At 34.6% G+C, this 24,346-nt stretch overlaps 1 protein-coding gene across 3 annotated transcripts in view; it reads left to right on the forward strand.

Moving 5' to 3' along the window:
- The first annotated feature begins 1,394 nt into the window (after window positions 1-1,394).
- RAB3GAP1 (RAB3 GTPase activating protein catalytic subunit 1) overlaps window positions 1,395-24,346 on the forward strand; it is an 89,075-nt gene continuing 66,123 nt past the window's right edge. For all 3 annotated transcript variants that reach the window (XM_019731151.2, XM_019731150.2, XM_074335582.1), the window contains exons 1-3: window positions 1,395-1,467; window positions 1,570-1,625; window positions 5,771-5,846. In XM_019731151.2, coding sequence (XP_019586710.2) covers window positions 1,450-1,467; window positions 1,570-1,625; window positions 5,771-5,846 — 150 coding nt within the window. In that variant the 5' untranslated portion in view covers window positions 1,395-1,449. The remainder of the gene's footprint in view (window positions 1,468-1,569; window positions 1,626-5,770; window positions 5,847-24,346) is intronic.

The following is a 24,346-nucleotide window of genomic DNA, read 5'->3' on the forward strand; positions in this document are numbered from 1 at the left end:
TCTTTAGACAGATCAGACTTTCCTGCCTTGGCGCCTCTGGACATGCTATTCCCTCTGCTTAGAAGCCTTCCCTACCCTCAACCTGGCTGCCAGCTTCTTATCCTCCAAGATTCTTCTTGTCAAGATTACCATTAATTAACCTCCACATTGCTAATAGTGACGCTGACACATGTAGCACCTCTTCTTTCTCTTTGTGCAGCAAATTTCCGTTTCCCTACTAGAAACTGAGTTCCCATATTCAAGCAAATCCTCGGCATGGTATCATTTTATTTGTAAGTACTTCAGTATGTATGAGATATAATTATTAAATGGTAGCTAAAACCCCTTCTGTTCCTCAATGGCTTAAAAAAGTTTAAGTGTTTATTGAACAGCATGTTGCTCTTCTCAGAAACCAGGTAACTAGCATGGTGATTTTTATTTCCTGGATTAACCAAACTGTGTAAATTCTTAAAGGGGATGCGGATGGGGGAGGGTGGTTGTTACAGCACCTAGCTTAGTGCCCTGCAATCAATAAAAAGAGGATGAATGAAAACAAACTCAATGTGCTTTAGTTCTTTTTTATTTATTTATTTATTTATTCTAAATATAGTTGGTATACAATCTTATATTGGTTATATTAGTTTCAGGTATACAATATAGTGATTTGACATTTTTATACCTTACATGTGATCATCTCAAAAACTCTAGTAATCATCTGTCATTGTGTAAACTTAACACAATACTGTCGATTATATTCCTCTCCCCTTTTCACCCATTCCCCTCCACCTCCCGTCTGGTAACCAACCATCCCCTTGGTCTCTGTTTCTATGAGTCTGTTTGTTTTTGTTTTTATTTTTATTGGGGAATATTAGGGAACAAGTGTGTTTCCCCAGGGCCCATCAGCTCCAAGTAGTTGTCCTTCAATCTAGTTATGGAGGGTGCAGCACTCTGTCCCATGTGGGATTAAACCCTCACGCCTGCTGTTCAGTGCTTGTGCTCTAACCAACTGGGCCATCCGGCCACACTTCTATGATTCTGTTTTTGTTTGTTCGGTTTGCTTTTAGATTCCACATATAAGTGGAATCATGATTATCTTCCTCTGCCTGACTTACTTCACTCAGCATAATACCCTCTAGATCCATCCGTGTAGTCACAAATGGCAAGATTTCATTCTTTTGCCTTAGGCTTTTTAGTACAATCTCATCCATGGATAGCTATAGCCTTGTTTTATCTTTCTTCTGTTCCCTTCCTGAATTCATTCCTTTACAGGAAAATTTCAAGTTCAAAGCATTTTACAAAAATCTAATTATTTCAGCCTGAGAAGACTTTTCTAAAGACTCACTAACAGGGCCACGCTTCAGAGGGCGGGGCTGCAGAAAGCCCCGCCTTCTCTCCGCCCTTCTTTTCCTCCTCCCCCTGCCCTCTCGCTCTTCTTCCCAACATCCCTAGCGCTCGCCGGCGTTCTTCAAGATGGCGGCTGACAGTGAGGTGAGGTGTTTACTTTCTATCTATCCCTATTTCTAAGTTCGCTCCTCTGCGTCAGCGCCCCGGCCCTCAATCTCTTTTTTTCTTTCCTTCCCCCTCCCGTAGCCCGAGTCCGAGGTATTTGAGATCACGGACTTTACCACTGCCTCCGAATGGGAAAGGTGAGTCGTATCATTAGTTAGCAGCACTGTGGGGCCTGGCGTCCCTCCGCGGCTTCTCCACCTCAGACAAACCACAGGTGACGCCACGTCTTTGGCAATAGTAAGACTTCAGGGCCCCCGGGTCTCCGTCTTCTTTCTCGGGTCCGCGGAGAGCCGCTTCCGCGTCTCGCGTCTGGCCAATCCCGCCCCGCCCCCGTCAGCTGAGCCCTTAAGATCCGACTGTCAGAAAAAGTTTTGTTTTCTCTCAGGCCGCTTTCCTTAGACATTGGTTGTTGCCCACACGCAGAAACAATTTCTGTGGGTAACACTGACGTCCTGTTTTCATTTGTTATCGTTTACTCATTTTATGTTACCGTAAGCAATGAATTTCGCAGCTGCTCTGTTTCCCTCTTATGTAACATTGATGTACCCTTTTTAGGAGGAGGCCTTCAGCGAACTTCTGGTGGTCGTCCGTCTGCCACACTCCCACTGTCTCCATTCTGTCTTTCAGGATAACCTTTTAAAATAGTCTGCCTATGGCTTTGGAACGCCTTAATTCAAGTGGTTACGTTTCAGTGGGTAATGTGCCCAGGCTTCCGTGTGCCTGTCATGGTCCATTGAACAACTGAGTGAAATGTATCTCTGAAATTAATTGAAAGTCAAGTTTATGGAGGAGTGATAACTTAGAAGTGTCCTGTTTGGTGTCACAGAGACCCTTCGGTTTTCTGGGTTTTGAGATCCGTGGTTAGCTTGTTGCAGCATTTTATAATCTTTCTGTTTGCGAGAGGAAATTTGTGGATGTCATGTCGTTAGATGACTCAGGAAAATGTAAAAGATTCCTGCTGGAATAATAGTTTGACCTGTGGTACCATCCAAAAAAGAAAAGTCAGTAAGGAGGCGTAACCACCCTGACAGGGCTTTGTTGAACAGGTACTGTGTCCAGAATTACAGTAAAGGACAAGAACAGAAAATCCTTGATCCAGTGTTTTTAAAACACAAAACAAAACAGCAAGTAGTTACATGGTAACCCAGCTGGTACTAACTATAAAAATAGTAGTTTCAATAAGCATGATATTATTGTGAATTACAGTTGTTGGAAATATTTTCATAGAAAAGATAGAAAGTGAACTGGGCCTTGGAAGTGGGTAGACAGAGCAGGTACTGACATGAGTAGAGACAGGTGAAAATGAACCTTTGGGACTTGATGAAGAAATGCTTTATTGGAGTGAAGGTTTTTATCTACTCAAGGGAAGTAAAATTAATGAAGATAGGACCAGGCTATAGACAACCTCCAACGCTAACTGAGTAAAGGAATCTCTAGATTCGGTGCTTTAAGACCAGTGATTCTCAGTCTTTAGTGTGCATCAGAATCGTTGTTTCTGATTATGTCTGAGAGCCCAGATTTTGCATTTTTAACAAGTTCTCACCAAGGGGATGCTGATGTTGCTTTCAGGAGACCACAGTTTAGAAAGAACCATTAAGAACAATAGTGAGTGAGACACCCAGGATTTTAGTGGCAAAGTGATATGATGAGACTTGTTTCAGGGGATAAAATTCAGAGGTACAATTAAGGCAAGTGACTTATTTGATCCATAGTTAGGGTGGTGATTTGGAGACTGGAGAGAAAGAATAGAAAGGAGGGAGGATTGTGAGACATTTCAAAGAATTTAGACAGTTACACTTGATGAAATGTAAAAGGAGAAGGAATCAAACATGGAACTGCAGTTTCTTTCCTGAAAGAATGAAAATGAAGTGGCAAAGTGAGAAGAATGCAATTTTAGACGTGTTGAATGTGAAATAATAACTTGATGTCTTTAAGGTAGAAAAATGTAACCTGAATCTTGGAGGTTGGGAGTGGGGTGAGGAACATCAGAGTACTGAATGGAAAAATGATCACTTCCCCCAGTTAAAAATTTAAAATATCCTAAAGTGGAATATTAAATCCTTTAGCTCCTTATACAGAAATACTTGTGAACACAGTTATGAATACTACCACAAAGTAGGAAATTTGGTTTTTGACTTTTATGCTCTTTGTTTCTAGAATGAAACTAGTGTTTTTACAGTTCATGGGATGGTGTTAAAACTTTGGAGTCTCTTAAACTTTGAGTTTAATGTTTGAATGAAAGTTCTTGTCAGTATGTTATGAGCCATACAATTTATGTAGAGGACTGAATAGAAGCCCTTAACTGTTTATCATTTGTCCATTGAAAAATATTGAGTGCCCATGTTGCAAGCACAATTCAGGGTGTTAGGATGTGGTGATCAGTAAAAACAGATGATTCCTGGCTTTTACTGAATATACGTCTAGTGGAAGAGACAGCTATGAATTAAATGGTAATGGAAATGAATCTATAATTGCAATTGAAATAAGAGCTGAGAAGGGGAATAAGCCTGGTCTTACAAGAGCATATAACCAAGGAACTTACTATAGAATGAGGAGTCAAAGGAAATGACCCTTCAGCTGAAATCTGGAGCTTTCAGGGATAAAGTTATAAAATTTTTCTATACTTTCTCAACTTTCGGGATACAGTCCAATTTTTCTGTTTTAGCTAGTACTGATAGAATTCTTACAATAAATATTTTAAGGTATTCCTTCTTTTGCTGTGAAAGTTATATTATTTTAAATTATTTTTATTGTAATACCTCATAGTAGAATTAGAAAAATCACCTGGAAGCCTACCACCAAGAGATAGCTACTGTTAATATTTTTTAGAAAATTCCTTCTAATCTATGCGTGTTACAAACTTGTTGTATCAAACCATATTAATACTTATTTCTATAGCTTTCATTTTTTCATTTAATATGAGCATTTTCTTATTTCCTCAGATGGCCTTTAAAACATGATTTCTAAAAAAAAAAAACAATAAAAAAAAAAACATGATTTCTAATGAGTGCCTATTATTGCATTGAATGGATATACTATTTACAACTGTTTGCTGCAGTTGGACATTGATAGCTCCCGTTTTGTTTTGTTTTTTTAGCCTTTATAAATGCAATGTGCACTTCACATACAAATTTTCCCTCACATATGGATGCACTTTAAATTTTTCTTCCATTTTTTGTAAATGTGTTAATTTCTAGAGCACTCTTTTGCAAAACTGGTAATTGCTTTTTGACTGAAACCCCCAAAAGTGAATTAGTATATTAATTAATTAATAACACTTAATTTTAAAGAGGAATCAATTAGGTGTTTCAGTTGAATCATAAAAAGTGATTTATTGTGCTCGCTTTGGCAGCACATATACTAAAAAGTGATTTATCATTACTATCTAACAACAGAAATGTAAATATTAATGTATAATGTCATTGAAGAAAAAACCTGATGGCTTTTAATATATTTTGATTAGAATTAACTCTTAATACTCTAGCAATACTATATAGGTGTTTTAGGAGAGCAATGATGCTATTAGATTGCATCATACTTATATAAGAAGTCTGCTTCTTAGAGTAATAACAAGTCTTCTGAAAGTGTCTTTTAATATGTATTTAACACTGCCACTGAGATTTGACAGTTTTCATTTGCTGATATTGAGCATGTTGCTAGTCAGAATTCATTCTTGTTTTAGTAGATCTGCTTGATCATTAGCTTTAAAGATTAGATAGTGAATAGTTTTAAAATCTGTCAGTTATTCCTTAAAGCTGACAAATATAGTTGCAATTTCTTGCCAGCTAGCTGTCTGTTAAAACTTGTTTTATTTTAATGAGCAAAGTTCCCAAATGTTTTCCTTTGGGGGGAAAATCAGGGAATTCCTAAATATCTTTAAAGGAGAAGTTAAATAGATCAATTATGTTGAGGGTAGGGAAAATATTATGGGTTTCATAGTTATCTTTAATATTATATTAGTCTGTCAGTTTTTATTTATCTCCCAAATTTATTACATTCATTTTACTATAGAAAGATTTATTCTTTAATTTATACTTTATAGAAGGCAGAATGCCTTTATTGGGGAAGCAGTAGACTTAAACATCAAAAACTAAGACTTCTTGGGCAAAAGAAAATTATTTCGACTTTTATTCCACATAGATAAATTAACCTAACAATACTAACTTATGGAGACTTCTCTGATAAAAATGTTAAAATGTAAAAAATACTTGAAGAATTGTACAACAATAGTAAAAACTGTGCAGCTACATTTTTAGAATGTTTTTTTTTTGCTCCTTCCTAGGTTTATTTCCAAAGTTGAGGAAGTGTTGAATGATTGGAAACTGATTGGAAACACTTTGGGAAAGCCACTTGAAAAGGTCAGATCTATTTGCTGGTGTCTCTAAATGAGTATTTACTTTGAAACTTCTATTTTTAAGCCCTTTGCTGCATTTGGTACATTTGAATTAAATGTTTTCCTTAAGTTATGTATAATCTGTGAATATAAAATGACATCTGGAAGAACTTGAATTTGAATTTGTGGCAAATGATATATGTAAGGTAATTGTGAACTGTTTTTTAAATAAAATTTTGTATGTACAATGTCATTCTTTGTGAGTGATTTTATTTCTCTTTCTCCTGATGTTTACTTCTCTCTTGCCTTCTCTCTTAGAATGTTAGAAAATCTTTTTTCAGAGTATTTTAGTAGGTCAGAGAAACATTGCAATTACCAACTTCTTGAGTATTTTCCTTAACTAATGAGGAAAAATCTTGGTCTGACAACTGACTTGTCATTAGCAGCTGTTTTACTCAATTTTTTAGTTTTTAATTTTATAATGCCACTAATGATATTTATTCTCCCTTACCACCACCACCCCCTTTTTTTTTTAACCTCATAGATGTTTTGAGGATATTTAAGAATGAAAATTTTATTCAAAACCTAAGGTACTGGGGGTTTCACTCATAAACCACACCCAAATGTTTACTGAAGAATATACTCTGAGAATAAACATAGATTTTCTGTATTTTGCTGAAGGGAACTAACAATTTGATTTTAGGCTTATGTAGATGCTTTGTTAGATAAATTCTTTTGAAGTAAAATTGATCATTTGATTATAAATCTATTATTAACTGCAATTTACCCCTCTGTAAAGAACTCTTAATATTTGCTAGGGTTTTTCAGCAATGGTGATGTTCACACCATTAATGGTGTTAACAGAATTTGAGACTTCAAAGCATTAGGATTTCCTTCTTTAGCTATATGAATAAGAGCAGAAAAAGTAACACTGCATATCGAAATCACACATCATTTAAAGTATGCTGAAATATATAAATTGGCTTATTAAAACTTTATGATTACATTTTTGAATAAAGAAAAAATGTGAAATTCTCAAACACAGAGCATTCTGTTCCATTTGAAACAAATACATTGCAATTGATATAAATATCAGTAAGATTAAAGGCAAAACAAGCTGGGTATAACTGGAATGGGAAATGATTTGCACTGCCCAAAAGAGCTAAACTGGGTATTTGTGAGTTCTTATATTAATTTCTTAATTTTATGATTTACACATTTACTGAATATCTCCTGTGTGCCAGATCTGAAGAAATAATGAACAAGATGCATGTTGCCATTGAACAGAAGTTTTCATGAGAGAGAAGTAATAAGTAAACAAACAAGATTAAATTTTTAGATGGTAAATTCAATTTGGGGACATAAATTGGGTAATGGATTCAAAGTAGGTAGCTTACTGATAGGCATGGGGAGCTAAACGAGTGTTAGCTCTTCGACTCTTACCTCCCCTAAAGGTGGTAGTAAATAAATGAGATACTGAAAACATGAAGAGATTTCAAGGTGAGCTGTAACTCTGATGAATAATATTAAAGAAAGTATAAAGGACAGGGATTCTTAGCATAGAAAAGAAACTTTAAAGAATGCCTCAAGAGATTTTATTTTATGTGAAATACAGTGATTACCAATTCTCTTCCTCTATTGAGGGGGAATTAAGAAAAAAAAAATTTAAAAACCTTTATGAAAAATTTCAGACAAAATAGTATAATGAGCCCCCATGTGCCCATCATCCAGTTGCAGCAATTAATGTTCTGCCATTTCTTGTTTCAGCAGGACTTCTACCACCTCCCCACCCCTACTAGATTTTTTTTCTTTCTGAAAAGGTTTTATTACATACACGGGCTGGGGCTCAGTCTTGCTTGGCTGCTGCCTTTCTGTGGCTGCAAGGCCACTGTTCAGCTCCTCTCGGCACAGAGGTGTGTCCCCACCGTTTTCTTGTTGGACTTCAGGGCCAGCTTGTCCGTAGAGACCCTGAGCAGCTGCCCATAGGGGGCAGAGCCGCGCAGGAGCCCCTCGGGTCACGTCTTGCATGTACTTGGTGCTCGGTGAGGCTGTGCCCCGGCTCGGTCGTGTTCTTGGTCACCTGCGGCCCTTGCGGAGGCCACGGCCGTGGGTAGCACAGAGCCAAGGCCACTGCTTCTCAGTGGCTGCTGCCGCTGAAGGGGAGGGTTTTTTCAATAGTTGTTTTTTGGGGATAAAATTTACATACTTTGTAATGCACAGAATTGCTTAATTTTGACAAATGTTTACATCACTGTAACACCGAAGATACAGGATACTTCTGTCACCCCAAAAAGGTGTAAGTGACCCTTTCTAGTTAATCCCCATGTTCCTCACCCATACCTCCCAAGCATCAGCTGTTCTTTTTTTCTTTTAAACTAGATTACTTTTGCCTGCTCTAGAATTTCATATATATGGTATCATACATCATATACTCTTTGTGTCTGTTTTTTTTTAACAATATTTTTGATACTGTTCTAGGTTGTTGCATGTAACTATTTTTATTACTGAGTAGTACTTTGTTGTATGAATAAGTGTTTCACTTGTTGACAGACATGGGCTATTAATGAATAAAGCTGAACATTCTTGTATGAGGCCTTTTATAGACATTATATATTTATTTTTCTTGGGTAAATACCTAGCAATGGACTTACAGGGTTGTAAGATAGTGCATATTAACTCGATAAGAAACTGCTGAAACTTGTACCATTTTACTCAACCACCAGCAATGTGTGAGAGTTTGGGTGGCTCCACATTTTCAGTTGTTTTTAGTCTTACAATTTGAGTCATCCTGGTGGGTATGTAGTTTGAGGAATTAATTTGTGCTTTTCATTCTGGTTTTAATTTCTATTTCTGTGATGAATACTGGTATTGACCACATTTTTTTCACGTGCATGTTAGCCGTTTGTATCCAAGTCTTTGTGAAATGTCTGTTCAAGTTTTTGTCCATCTTTTAAATTAGGTTGAATTTTTATTTAGAGTTGTAGGAGTCTTTTGGTTCTTTTATAGATTCTGCTTTTAAGTCTTTTCTCAGATGGTAGTTTTGCTAAGTTGTGAAGATATTTTTATGCTTTCTTCTAGAAGGTTTATTATTTTACTTTTTAATTAGGTCTGTGATCCATCTTGAACTAATACTTGTATATGATGTGAGATGTGGGAATCAAGGTTCAATTTTTTTTACTTATGGATGTCCTGTGTATTCTAGAAGCTGTAGGAAACACTTCTTTCTCCATTGAATTGCTTTGTTGCCTTTTAATGACAGTGGACCTCGGGCGTTACTTTCTGAATCTGTATTCTGTTCCATTATCTATTATCTATTTGACTATTATCTATTTGACTATCCTGATGTTACCACATTGTCTTGACTACTGTACTTGAGGGTTTCCCAACATTGGCACTATTGAAATTTGGGGCCAGATGGTTGTGGGGGCTGTGTCATGTAGTATACAATATTTAGTAGTATCCCTGGTCTCCACCTATTAGATTACAGTAGCACCCTCCCAGTGGTGACAACCAAATGTCTCCTGAGGGACAAAATTGCCCTCAGTTGAGAACCACTGAAAAGCTTTAGAGTAAATCTTGAAGTTGTTAATGTAAATTCTTTAGCTTCTGTTGTTTTTCCCAAGATTGTTTTGTCTATTCTGAGTTCTTTATGTTTCCGTTATGAATTTTAGAATATGCTTGTCAGTTAAAAAGGATGATTATGCTGGAACTATGATTGGGATTGTATTGAATTTATAGATTACTTTGGGGAGAAGTGACATTTTAACAATCTTGAAGCTACCAATCAGGAACATGACACACCTCTCCATTCATTTAAATCATCTTTAATTTTTCTCAGCAATGTTTTATAATTTTTGGTGGAAGTCTTGCGTATCTTTTGTTAAATTGATTGCTAGAAAGTCTTTTATGTTGTATGATGCACTTGTAACTGGCATTGTTAATTTCATTTTCTAGTTTGTTGCTAGTGCATACACATACAATAAAATTTTATATATTGACTTTGTGTCTTGAGACCTGGCTAAATGTAAAGATTCATAATCTTTTTGTTTATTCTTTTGCATTTTCTACATTGAAACAATGTACTCATTAAATGACACGTTTCTCTCCCTTTCTCCAAGCCCCTGGAATAGGTAACCATTATTCTATTCTGTTTCTATGAATTTGACTACTTTAGGAGCCTCTTATTAAGTGGGATCGTACAGTATTTGTCCATTTGTGTCTGGCTTGTTTCATTTAACTTGTCTTTAGGATTCATCCATGTTATAGAATGTATGAGATTTTCATTTCAAGACTGAATAGTAATATTCCATTGTATGTATATGTGGCATTTTGTTTATCTGTTGACGGACATTTGGGTTGTTTCCACTTTTTGTCTATTATGAGTAATGCTACTCTGAACATGGTTGTACAAATATCTTTTAGAGTCGCTTTCAGTTATTTTGTATGGATACCCAGAAGTGGAATTGCTGGGTCATATCATAATTTTGTTTTTAATTTTTTGAAAACTTGCCATACTTTTTGGCTGGCTACACATTCTGTTTTTATCTGAATCTTTTTTTTTTTTTAACTTTGTTTTTGAAAGACAGTTTTGCTGAAGAGAAAGGGCTTGACATTTATTGCAAGATGTAGTGCCATTTTCTTCTGCTCTCCATAGTTTCTGATGAGAAATTAGGTATCAGTCATACTTTTTGTTCTATTTTGGTGTCTATTTTTCTGTTTGGCTTCTTTCAAGATTTTTTTTCTTTATTTTTCTATTTAATCTAACTATGATGTGTGTAGTTGTGTTTTCTTGTATTTTTCTTGCTTAGGTCTATTAATACTGAGTATGTAAATTTTTTGTTTTTCACCAAATTAGGGAATTTTGACCATTATTTTTCAAATATTTGTCTGCTCCATCCTCTACACTTTTTCTGTGATTTAAATTATATTTATATTTGACTCCTTAATACTGTCCCATTGGTCTCTAAGGCTCTGCTGTCTGCAGTTCTTTTTTTATTTTTCTCCTCAGATAATTTCCCTTGATTTATCTTTGAGTTCGTTTACTCCTGCTTCTGCTGTCTCTAATTTGCTGTTAGCTCACCTGGTGTATTTTCCAGTTCAGTTATGGTACTTTTTTAGGTCTAGAATTTCTGTTTGGTTCATTTCATAATTTCCAATTCTCTGAGGTTTCTCATCTCTAAATTGGTTTTGAAATATTTTCCTTTCGTCCTTGAGCATGTTTATTGTAGCTAGTATTAAGCCAGTTGCAGCACCTAGGCCGTATTGGGATTGGTTTCTGTTGACTGTATTCTCTTGAGTATAGGTCACATTTTCCTGGTTGTTTATTTATTTATTTTTTTTTTTGGGGGGGGTGTTGTGTGAGTGTGTCGTTAATTAATTTTATGGTTGTATTTTGAGTGAAATGTAGAGATGGGATTTTTGTAGTGGTCTTCTGAACTTTTTTTTGCTTTTAGTAAGCAGTTCACTTGACTGGATTAAAACTCCATTCGCTTCTTAGAGGTGACAGTAGCTGAAATCTTTTCTTGCATCTGCTTTGTCACTGTTTCCTAGAGTCTATGCTGCATATACATGGTTTAGCAGATAGCCAAGATTTGAGGCAGAGTTTATATGCAAATTTTTTGGGCTTATCCGCCTGTTGGCTTCTTCCTTTCCAGAATTTACATCTCAACTTTAGAACTTCCCTGCTATGTTTGAACCTTGCCCTCCGTTGCCTCCATCCCAGTAAAGCTCCATCATTCTACAGCCCTGAGTTGTGCTTGAGTCGACTGTCCTGAGATCAGCAATTGTCAGTGTTCTGAGAGTCCCCTACTGCTGCCTGAGAGCCTTTCAGGGGTTGACAAGGCCCTGCCTTTTCCAACTGTACAGTCTGTCTGAGGCCTGTTTTCTTATACTGCAGTCAGAACAATGGATTGCGAAGACCGAGTGAAGATGCAGAAAGGAGAACCCAATTGTATAAAACTACATTATGGAGGTGTATAAAATGTAAAACAATGCCACCCTCATTAATATTTTTGTTCTGCAAAGTATTGTTAGAACTTTATTTAACATGTAAGTTCATTATTTTAAGTGAATTAAATATATATATATATATATATATATATATATATATATATATATATATTTTCCTTTTTAATTTCTAATGTGGGATCCTCAGTAATTTTTAAGAGTGTAAAGGAGTCCTGAGGCAAACAAGTTTGAGAACTGCTGTCTTAGGAAGGTAGACATGCAAATCTCATCAGATGTAATTCCATTTTTCTATGGATAAAGTCTCCAGTTTCTGCGTCCGTTTGGTCACTTTTCAGAGCCTTGAAAAGCTGTGTTGTTTTTGTCCAGATTTTAGAATTTTTATCTGAAGGATGGTTAATCTGACCAAACTTCTTTACCACACAAGACCTGGCTGGGAAATGCCTAAGGGAGGAGGAAATGGCAGTCATTGAGCATCAGCTTTGGTAGCCTGCAGTATAATTGGGACTGGCCTGTTCGTTTACTTAATCCTTAGACAAATTGCAATGATGAGGTATTACCCCATTTTTTGCATGAGAATGAGGCTTTGGGTGCTTGTAGTAATTTGCCCAAGGTCATTCTGTCAGTAGTTGGTTTAAGCAGCATTATACCTAGGACATGCTTGCCTTTAAAACCCATGTTGTTTCTATTTTACTCTGCCCTTTTTGGTTTCAGAGATATAAGTAAATGTAAAATTACGTAGTGGAAGTATTAGAATACGTTTCTAAGGCAGATTTTGGAACTTTAGTGGGCTTAATAAAATAGGTAAATTTTGGTGGTATGATCCTGCTTGAAGGCAGAGAAATTAAATAATTGACACTTTAAATTCTTGTTTAGCATTGTAATTTTATGGTTCTATGTAGCCAGCAAAAAATTATAAGTACTTTTTATGAGCTGTTAAGTTTAGGTATGGCATGATCTGGTAATAGACCTGTTTAGTGACTGACTCTTATCTCACTGAAAAATTTATGAAAGAAGAATCATTAACTTTAGAATAATAATAGAAGAATAAACACTATAATAGTATGAAATGAGTTCAGATTTTTAATACCCACTAAGTGGATTGGAATGACATTTACAGTTGACCCTTGAACAACATGTACGTTGAAAATTTGCATATAACTTTGACTTCCCCAAAACTTCTAATAGCCTTACAGATAAACAGTCTATTAACACATATTTTGTATATGTATTATATACTGTGTCCTTACAATAAAGTAAGTTAAAATGTTATTAAGAAAATCATAAGAGAAAATACATTTACAGTATTTATTGGGAAAAAAAATCCTTGTATTAGTGGACCCATTGAAGTTCAAATGTGTGTTGTTCAAGGGTCAAATATACTTCAGTAGTTAAAGTTCATATGGCAAATATACAATACACTTGAATTACAGATTTTCTTGTATGAGAAACTTCCCAAACTAAATTATAACAATAGGTCAAACTTGGGATTGATATAAACATTATAATCAATTTATATTCCTTTATTTGTATTCTCTCAGAAAATTTAAGTGTTTTATGGAGAATTAGAATGGGAGGAGGTGGACATTTATTTTAAAGCTAAAGTTTTTAGAAACTAGACAGTTGAGAATTAGTGATGAGCGTACAGTGTTTCTGAAATGAAGTAAATCTAAAAAGAGCAACATTGAGCTGCCTATTGTGTTTTTAGGAATAGAATTATTTAAGATAAGGTTTACAGTCTGTTTTTCCCCTCATTTTTATTTTTCCTTTAAATAGTAACCATAGTGTCTGTAACTTTTCCGGATGTTGTACGGAAGGGAAAAAAATCAGTAGTTCATCATAGCTTCTGTTCTTTCAAATTGGAAGTTTTTGGAGTTCTTTGTTGTTGCTGTGTTAAGGTTTTTACTGTGATAGAAAATTGCAGGAGATATCTTTAAGGGATAGCATAGCATAGTGATAAGGAGTATGGGCCCTAAAATTACATCGCTTGTGTTGGAATTCTAGTTCTATGGCTTACTCCTTTTGTGGCATTGTGCTGTCTCAGGTAGCGTTAGCTGCTGCCGCCTTTCTCGTAAAAGTGTTCGCCAGAGGCTTTAAAATATTTGCTTAAGTAGACTGGAATATAAACGAATAGCATTACTTAATACTTTTTGCTATAAAAAAGATTCATTGTTTCCTTTGAGCTCCTGGAAATTAAAAACTTAGCATCTACCTGGGGAAAAATAAAGTTTTATGTAATGTATTTTGGTGAAAAAGTCAGGATTAATCTGAGATATCCAGATGAGAGGTCTCTTTAGACATTTTTAGTTCTCTTATTTTCTGAGTTCTTATATTTTTTTACATCTATTTAGAGATATTTTGATTGCCGTTTAGTTGTAGCACAGTAGTCTTTCACAGTGTCATAAATAAAATTTTCAATATACATCATGAATTTTACTTTGAACATTAACTTGTACAGGACATATGCCACTAAAACAAATGTAACTACACAAAAATATTTCTAAACAAGTAAATAAAAAGGACCTAGCCAAAACCATTTACTCAATTATGTTAGACTATTTATTGTAATACAAACTCTCTACAACATAACTCTAAAGACATAAAACTGCTATGTGAGCTATCCATAAATCCATACTCAATTTCATTAAATGATGCCGTTGCTTAAATTTTACTAGTTGGTTTGGTTTAGATCACATTTTGTTACATCAAATGTGACAAAAAATATTTTTAGCAAAAAATGAACTTATGAAGCCATAATCGTTTATGGGAGAATTCCCAATTACATCTCTATTGCTGTAACTTTTTTTTTTTTTAATATTTTTTTATTGGGGAAGGGGAACAGGACTTTATTGGGGAACAGTGTGTACTTCCAGGACTTTTTCTTCCAAGTCAAGTTGTTGTCCTTCAACCTTAGTTGTGGAGGGTGCCGTACAGCTTCAAGTTGTTATCCTTTCAGTCTTAGTTGTGGAGGGCGCAGCTCAGCTCCAGGTCCAGTTGCCGTTACTAGTTGCAGGGGGCACAGCCCACCATCCCTTGCGGGAGTCGAACTGGCAACCTTGTGGTTGAGAACCCACTGGCCCATGTGGGAATCCAACTGGCAGTCTTCGGAGTTAGGAGCATGGAGCTCTAACCACCTGATCCACCAGGCTGGCCCCTGCTGTAACTCTTAACTTTTTTTTTCTTCTGCAGCATACAGGCAAGAGGGTGTAACCCAATACCATTAGTAATGATAGTTAATTTGCTAATTAATTTATATATACATAGCACATTGCCTGTTAAGTGCTCAATAAATGTTTGCTGATTGAATCCCAAAATACCTGATTAAAACCCCCTGAACTTGTGTTCCCCTTGCATAAGATATACAGTGTACACAAGTCACATTTAGTTACTGGGGGGGTTTTCTTAAAATATAATGATGGTGGCATTTAAAAAAGTATTTTACTAAAGGTATCAAGTCTTTTTTCTGGATGGTCAGGTACATTTTAAATAAATACTTTAATTTCTCTGCGTTTAGTTTTGTAAGTAACCCTTTTCTTTACTGTTTTTATTTTTTGTGTTTTCTCCCTTGACTTACTCATTTGTTTTTTCTCCTTTGATTTTGATTTAATAATTTGATTTTTTCCACTTAATGAATTTTTTATATATTGCAACTGCAGTCTAATGGATGAGTCATTTTCTAAAAATTTGTTTGTAAAGTGGCTGGTGAGAATTTTGATTGGATTTTTCCGTAGGGAGTAATACGTAAAATATATTTTCAGGGTAGCACGCAAATATTAATTTTTTTATCCCGATTTCTGGTGCTATGTTATAAAAGTCTCTACTTCCTTTTGTTCATTTATTTATCTTTTATTCATACATTTATAGAGTTCCTACTGTGGATCAGGAATTGTTCCCTTACTTTCTGTTTATCAGAACAACCTTTCCTTGTCCTTCCTTCACCTCCGTATTGTTAAATCCTTTGCCTCTTTACTCCATAGTCATTTTATCTATTTCTCAGTATTCTTTGTACTCCTTTGTCCATAAAATGTGCACCCAACGACTTGGAACTGTTCAGGCAGTTAATCCCACATTAGATCTCTGAACTCAGTTGTTTAAGAAAATTACAATGAAAGTTAGGTTTTATCATGTTGGTAGAATTAAACCATTTTAAAGGATAAATAACTCTTTGTGAACAGAGGGACCTCACCACCATATTTAATGGGCGTTTTTAACCCAGAGTCTTAGGTCTCTTTAAATTGTATACATGCTTAATTTTTAATGTGAATATGCATAATTTTCTTGGGTGATGATCCAGAGCTTTCATCAGATCCTTTAAAGAGCCTGTGACTCGAAAAATGTTAAATAAAAGCTACTATTAAAATTTTTATTTTGTATGCATTTATTTATTATTTTAAAAAGTAATGCTTTTTTTTTTTGGTAGAATTCATATCCGAAGGTTTACTTGAACACAAATTTTTGCGACAATTTGTATGATGGAGACAATCAATAGATCTGTGTGGAAAGCATAGCTTACACTCACATATAGCACTAATAATTTTTAAGTCAGTGAAATTTGTCCTTAATATCCTTCTACCTCTTTAGCCTTTTACCAGTTCCTGGTATCCTGACCCTTGAGATTCAGAGCCTTAAGTTTTGCCAGCCACCCTACCCTTCAATGTTGAGTGCTCCAAAATACCTACTTCTTTCCTCTGTTTTCCTCTTTCTACCCCCATCTCCAAAATAAAAGGCCATTCTGACATGGGTTAGTAGAAAGCAGTTTTATTAATTTATTTTAAAAGGTTTGAATGGATCATAATCACTTGCCTTAGTATTTTGGTTTCATATTCTACTAAAATGTTAAAGGAGAAATAAAACTGAAATCCAAATTGTTCCCCTTCCCAGCAGAGTTCCTTATCCTAACAGTGAATAAAGTTAGTCACAGAAACTGCTTTTGGGCTCCTGGCCTGAACTCCTTTCCACTACTTAGCCTCAATTTTTAAATGTTTTTAAGAGAATGTGGAATTTCAGAAAAATGTAAGGAAATTAAGTAAACATTTAAAAATTATATGGAGAAGTATTTTGGGCAAGATACTTGTCATATGGCCTAGAAGGTTGTCCTGTGGAGTCAGTTCCCCAAAATTAATTGTTCCCTGTTCTTTCCACGGTCTACTTTTGAGCCCCAGATTCTTTATTTAAAAAAAAAAAAAAACACCCTTTATAAAAAATAATGTAACCAAATCAAATGTATGTATTAAAAAGTAATAGTTCTTTTCTCATCACTTTTGATATTCTATTCCATTTATATACACTGCACCATTAAAAAAAAGATACGTCTTTATAGTACTGGTGTAGTAAGCATTGTTGTACATACGTTTGCATTCTTGTATGATTATTTCTCAAACAGATTTCTAAAAGTAGAATTATTAGGCTAAAGGAGATACGATTTTTTATTTTTGATAAATAGAGCCTTATTTTCCACCAAGATGATTGAATGTATTTTTCTCTCCCCACATGTGGTGTATGAAAGCACCCATTGCCTCACTCCAACACTATTTTCATCAATATAACGGACTAAAACTATCTAATGTTTATTTATAGTTTCTTGAGCACTGGTAAGATTGAGTCCTCATTTATTACACACTACAATTACCCTTTTGATCACTTGTTTTACACTCACCAATTTTCTGCTGAATTTTAGAGGGCTTTTATGTTTTTATGAGTGTTAACTCTGTTTTGCAAATAATTTCCCCAGTGTGTGTCATTTTTCTTTTGATTTGAATGGGCCTTTTGCCTTACAAAAGTTTATATATTTTTTCATTTTACTAAAATACATAATAAAAGTTGTGTATAAAAATTTAGCATTTTAACCATTGTTAAGTGTACTGAACCGTACACTTAAGTACGTGACATTAAGTACATTCGTGTTGTGCGGATGACCACAATCCATATCCAGAACTTCATCATCCCACACTGAAACTCGGTACCCATTAGACAATAACAACCTCATATAAGAAATCATACGTTTGTCATTTTGTGTCTGGCTTCTTTCACTTAGCATAATGCCTTGAAGGTTCATCCATGTTGTAGCATGTATCAAAATTTCATTCCTTTTTACAGCTGAAAAATACTTTATTGTATGTATATACTATATGTTATTAATCCATTTATTCACTGATCGATGGACACTTGGGTTGCTCCTGCCTTTTGGCAATTGCAAATAATGCTGCTGTGAACATGGGTGTGCAGATACCTGTGTGAGTCCCTGCTGTCGGAAGTGGAATTGCTAGATCATACGGTCATTTTTAAGTTTTTGAGGAATCTCCATATTGTTTTCCACAGCAGCTGCACTATACGTTTTCACCAGCAGTGTACAAGGGTTCCAGCTTCTCCACAACCACACTGACATTTCTTGTTTTCTGGGTTTTTATTTTTTTTTATAAAAGCTATCCTATTGGGTGTGAAATGGTATCTCATTGTAGTTTTGATTTGCATTTCTTAATGATTAATGTTGAATTCTTTTCTTGTTCTTATTGGCAATTTGTATATCTGCTTTGGAGATCTTTTTGCTCATTTTTTAAATCAGATTGTTATTAGTTGTATGAGTTATTTATGTATTCTGGATGTTAATCTCTTAACAGAGATGATTTGCAAATATTTTCTCCCATCCTGTGGATTGCCTTTTCACTCTGTAGATAGTATCCTTTGATGCACAAAAGTTTTTTATTTTAGTGAAGTCCAGTTTATCTATTTTTTTTGTTGTTGCCTGTGCTTTTGGTGTCATGTCCAAGAAATCATTACCAAGTCCAATGTCATGAAGCTCTTACCCTGTATTTTCTTCTGAGAGATTTATACATTTAGGTTTTTGATACATTTTGAATTCATTTTGGTATATGGAGAAAGGTAAGAAAGGTTTATATTTTTAAGTAGTCTCTTTCTTTATGACTTCTAGATTTAATGTACAAAGGGCCTCATGACCCTAAGATTATAAATTTATGCTTCTAAACGAACAAACAAAACAGAAACAGATTCATAGGTACAGAGAACAAACTGATGGTTGCTAGATGGGAGGGAGTTTGGGAGGCTAGGCTGGGTGAAAGAGGTGGCAGGATTAAGAAATACAAAGTAGCAGTTACGAAATAGTCATGAGCATAGGGAATATCATCAGTAATATTGTAATAATTATGTACAGTGCCGGGTGGGTACTAGACTTATTGAGGGGATCACTTCCTAAATTACATAAATCTAACCACTGTGCTGTACACCTGAAACTAATGTTGACTGTCAACTGTAACTGAAAATAAATAAATTTATGCTTTTCAATATTTTTTAATGCTTATTCGTTCTTCTAAAGCTTTTTTCTTTTAACATTTAGATACATAGAGTTAATGTTTGTGAATGAAATGAGGTGTTAATCTTTTTTTTTCCTATCGGATAGCCGTTTTTTTCTGAACTATCTATTGAATATGCTGCCTTTACCATATACCAAGTTCCATATATACTGGTCTCTTTCTGGACTCTGAATAGTGTGTCTTCCTGTAAATATATCATTTTTAAAAACTACTGTAAATTTATTGTGCATTCTGGTAAGGCAAACATCCTTTCATTTTTCTTTTCCAAATTTTTCTCAGCTATTCTTACATTTTTAAACCTGCATATTAATTTTTTTCTTAGCATGAAGATGACTTTATGATCTATACTCAAAAAGAAGCCTACATTTATATATATATTCATTCAACAAAGTATTTCAAGCACTCTGTTTGAGATATAAATATAGTGAATTAATAAATGTTTCTAGTTCTAGTAAGTAATGTTGTATTTTGTATATTAAATGGCCTTAAATAATGACCATGATTAGACCTTTTTTAAAAAATTGATGTATAATTGATATACAGTTGACCTTTGAACAACACTGGGGTTAAGGGTGCTGACCCCCCATGTAGTCAGAAATTTGTGTACAACTTTTGACTCCCCCAAAACTTGACTCACATCCTATTGTTAACTGAAAGACTTACCATTGACATAAAGAGTCCATTAACACATATTTTGTGTGTTATATGTGTTATGTAGTGTATTGTTACAATAAAGTCAGCTAGAGAAAAAATTAATAAAATAATGAGAAAATAAATTTACTGTATTGAAAAAAATCTATATATAAAAAAAGTGGACCCACACAGTTGAAACCTCTGTTGTTCAAGGGTCAAATGTATTACATTAGTTTCAGGTGTGCAACGTAATGATTTTAGGTTTGTATATATTGCTGAATGATCACCATAACCATAATAAGTCTAGTTAACATCCGTCACCATACGGTTTACTAGTTTTTTCCTTGTGGTGAGAACTTTTAAAATCTCTCTTAGCAACTTTCAAATATATAATACAGTATTATAAACTGCAGTCAACAAGCTGTACAGTACATCCCCATGATTTACTTATTTTGTAACTAGGAGTTTGTACCTTTTGACTTTCTTCAACCATTTTGCCCACCCCCCTAACCCTTCCTCCCACCTCTGGCAACTACCAGTCTGTTGTTTTTTTTGTTGGATTCCTCATTTGAGATCATGTGGTAGTTGTCTTTCTCTGTCTTATTCCACTTAGCATAATGCCCTTAAAGTTCATCCATATTATAGAAAATGGCAAGATTTCACTCTTGTATGGCTGAATAATAAATATTGCACTAGATATATGTGTGTGTAGATATATATATCACTATATATACATATATGTCACTATATATGTTGCACTATATATGTATATATAAATAAAGGAAATGTGATATATATATAGCTATATATATAGATCTCCTTTGTAACAAAATGGTTAGAGAGAGCAATGTCAACCTCCTAGATTAAATATGTTCTTTCATATTTTTGCTGTCTTTTGGAGTTACTGTTTGCAGTTGTCGGGAGACCAAATAAATACGTGTTGGAATTGAATTCTGCTAGGTTTTTATTTACATACTACTTCGCTAGCATACATGGATATTTTTTTATTTTAGGAAAACTACCTGAAAACGATTCAGTTTTAGAGTCACTTGTGCCTGGAGAAACATTTGGTTTGTTTTATTCCCAAAATAGATGAAATGTCCAGTGAGTATTTTATCTTCTTGATTTTCAAAAAGGATTCCTGTGCGTTCAGATTTGAAACTGCTTGGGATATCTTTTCAGACAGAGTAGATACATGCAAAATATTGTGATTAAAATGGAATCTTCTTGGTCTAAATTTTTTGTTGAGATATAATTGATATACCATACAATTCACCAATTTAAGGTGTATAATTCAGTAGTACAGTATGTTGACAGAGTTGTACAACCATTACCACAGTCAATTTTAGAACATTTTTATCGCCCCCAAAAGAACCCTTATACCTGTTAGCAGTCACTTCTTACTTCCCATCCCTAGTCAACAACTAACGTACCTGCCTTCTACCTTTATAGATTTGTCTATTCTGGACATTTTGTGTAAATGGAATCATATAATGTATAGCCTTTTATAATTGGCTTTTTTAACTTAATGTTTTCAAGGGTGGTCCATGTTGTAACATTTGTTAGCACCTCATTTATTTTCATTGCTGTATAACATTGCATTGTAGGGACATACCATATTTTCTCTATACGTTCATTGGTTGCTTGACATTTGCATTGTTACTACTTTTTGGCTATTATGAATAATGCTGCTCTGAACATTCATGTACAAGTATTTGTGTAGATGTATGTTTTCATTTCTTTTGGGTGTATACTTAGGAGTGTAATTGCTGGGTCGTGTGATAACTAATCTTTTGAGGACTGCTGGACTGCTTCCCAAAGTGACTGTACCATTTTACATTTCTTTCAGTAATGGATAAGTGTCTTCATCTCTCCACATCCTCACCAACATTTGTTAATTATCTTTTTGATTATGGTCATCTCGGTGGATATAAAGTGATACCTCATTGTAGTTTTGATTTGTATTTTCCTGATGGCTGTTGATATTGAACATCCTTTCATGTTCTCATTGGCCATTTGTATATCTTCTTTAGAGAAATGTCTATTCAGATCATTAGCCCATTTTTAAATTGGATTATTATTCTTTTTTTGTTCTTCATATGTAAGAGTTCTTTATATATTCTGTATATAAGTCCCTTATGAGATACATAATTTGTATATATTTTCTCCCATTCCCATGTTGTAGCATGTATCATTGTGGGTTGTCTTTTCACTTTCTTGATGGTATTTATAAGTTTTGTTCTTACATATAGGTCCACAATCCATTTTGAGTTAATTTTCATGTCTAGTGTAAGGAAAGGGTCCAACTTCATTCTTTTGCATATGAATAGCCAGTTGTCCTGTCATAGATAGCTTTTTAATATTTGTACTTCAGTACTGCAAATGGGCAAATGAAGTTCTTCCACCAGTGGATGAAAACTTTAATTTTTAATTCTATACTAACTGGTTGTGTACCTTGTCTGTACATTAGAATCAGTGGGGAGCTTTTGAAAACTAATGTTTAGGCCAACTTCAGAGATTCATATTTAATCGACCTATTGTGGAGCCCAGTTCTCAGTACATTTTTTAAGCCTCTTAGGTGATTACAAAGTCTAATTAGGTTGAAAATCACAGCTCTATGTTCCTCAAAAAAAGAAATGGAAAAAAAAATCGTTTTTTATACTTTCCTTATTTTTCTCCTTATCATGTGTTGCTTTTTTCAATAGAAGCAAAAAAAAATGTTAATTTGTTAAACAATAATTTAAATTGTTATTTATATGTAGGCTGTTTAAGATGTGAAATTAGTTTCTGGAAACCAGTAAATCCTAAAGATGACTTGTGTTTAGGCATTATAGAAAATCTCTTTATCCAGGAAGGTGGTAAGTTTACCCATCTATGTTTAACCTGTTCAGTAAGGAAATAAATTTCACCAAGGACTCAACATGAGGACTGATATTCATATGTCAGTTCAGGTAGAGAGAATACCTTTTGGACTGGGTCATGTGCTATTTCTGGATTGTTAGACTAGACCACGGTGTGTATAGTATCCAAGTATACGCAGTGGTATTTGGATAATATACCGGCATTTCTCAGCTCCTTTGAGACACATAGGGGTTACTGTAAATATTGAAAAAACGTAATTCCTGGGATACTTAGTAAGCATATAAGCACTGTTAAGTTCTAGGCTGCACAAAAAGAGTAGAACAGTCTTTGCTCTTCATAATCTAGAGGAAAAATAGACATATAAATAAGTGATTAGAATAGGTGTCATTGTAGTGATTTGAACAAGATACAGAGAAAGAATCACTAACTTGCCTGGAGATAATCAAAGCAAATTTTCTACAGGAATTAACATTTAAGTTCAGTTTTGAAGAATAAATAAAAATATGCTAAGAAAAATAAAGTAGTGAAGAGCAGCATGACTGGCCTATGCATAGGTGTGAAAGAGAAAGCACACCTCTGGGGAAGTACAAGTCGATAGGCATACTTTTAGCACAGGGCAGATGGAAGGTAGCTGTGGGAGATAAAACTGGAAGGGGTGGGGCCAGACCTGTGGGCTTTGCCTTTCTATTGGTGTAGGTTCCTGCCACTGTTAGAGATGCTTGTCATCAGCCTTTTGTGTGTCACGACTTCTAATTATGTTACATTTTTATATCCACTTCAATGTCAATTTTTGTTTTTTGTGTAATATATCGATACAGTAATGCTTAATTTGTAAATAAAAATCGACATACATGTAGATGAATGCTCAAATTTTTTTTACTGATAGAATACATGATTAAAAATCTCTGAAGATCACATATAGGTTATGGAAAGCCACTAAAGTATTTTATAAAGGGAGAAGAAATAATGTCAGATCTGTATTTTAGGAACATAACCATGTGGAAGAAGGATTATAGGATAGAGATAAGGAGACCAGTGGAAAGCTATTAAAATAGTCTGGTCCAGGTATTGTCAAGGGCTCAACTAAGAAAGTGATTTCATCCTGCTGAGGTCTTGGGCCCTCCAGCGTTCTGTCTCAGAATATATTTTAGTTCCCTAAAGCTTATTGAGGAAGTTGAAAGATAGGTGGGAAGGATTGTTGGGTTCAATTTTGGAAGATATTTAGTACATGGTGTTCTTGTATAATTGCCATTATCTTTTCTTTTGGAAAAAGAGCATCTTCCTCTTCCTTATCATTTTCCTCAGAAGTTAGAATTTCCCCCCATTTCCTTTCTTTTTGAGATCCTATTGAGTTTTTTTCTTTGTTGGGTTATATTTTACACGCTGTAAAATGTACAGAATTCAGTATAGTTTCAAGAAATGTAGCTACCCATGTTACCACCATGTAAATAAAAATACAGAACGTCTTCATCATCCCAGAAAGAGTCCTTGTTTTTCAATCCAGTCAACTCCATAGGTAACCACAGTTCTTATTTCTTTCACTATATATTAGTTTTACCTGTTCTTGAGCTTCATATAAGTGGAGTCATACACTATGCATACACTCTTTGTATCTGACTTTTTTGCTCAACATAGTGTTTTTTAAATTCACGTCGCACATATTCTTTGTATTGTATGACTACACACCACAGTATGTTTATCCTTTCTCCTGTTGATATTTAAATTGTCTCCATTTTTT

Source organism: Rhinolophus sinicus, linkage group LG01, assembly GCF_036562045.2.
Source record: "Rhinolophus sinicus isolate RSC01 linkage group LG01, ASM3656204v1, whole genome shotgun sequence".
Classification (NCBI taxonomy): Eukaryota; Metazoa; Chordata; class Mammalia; order Chiroptera; family Rhinolophidae; genus Rhinolophus; species Rhinolophus sinicus.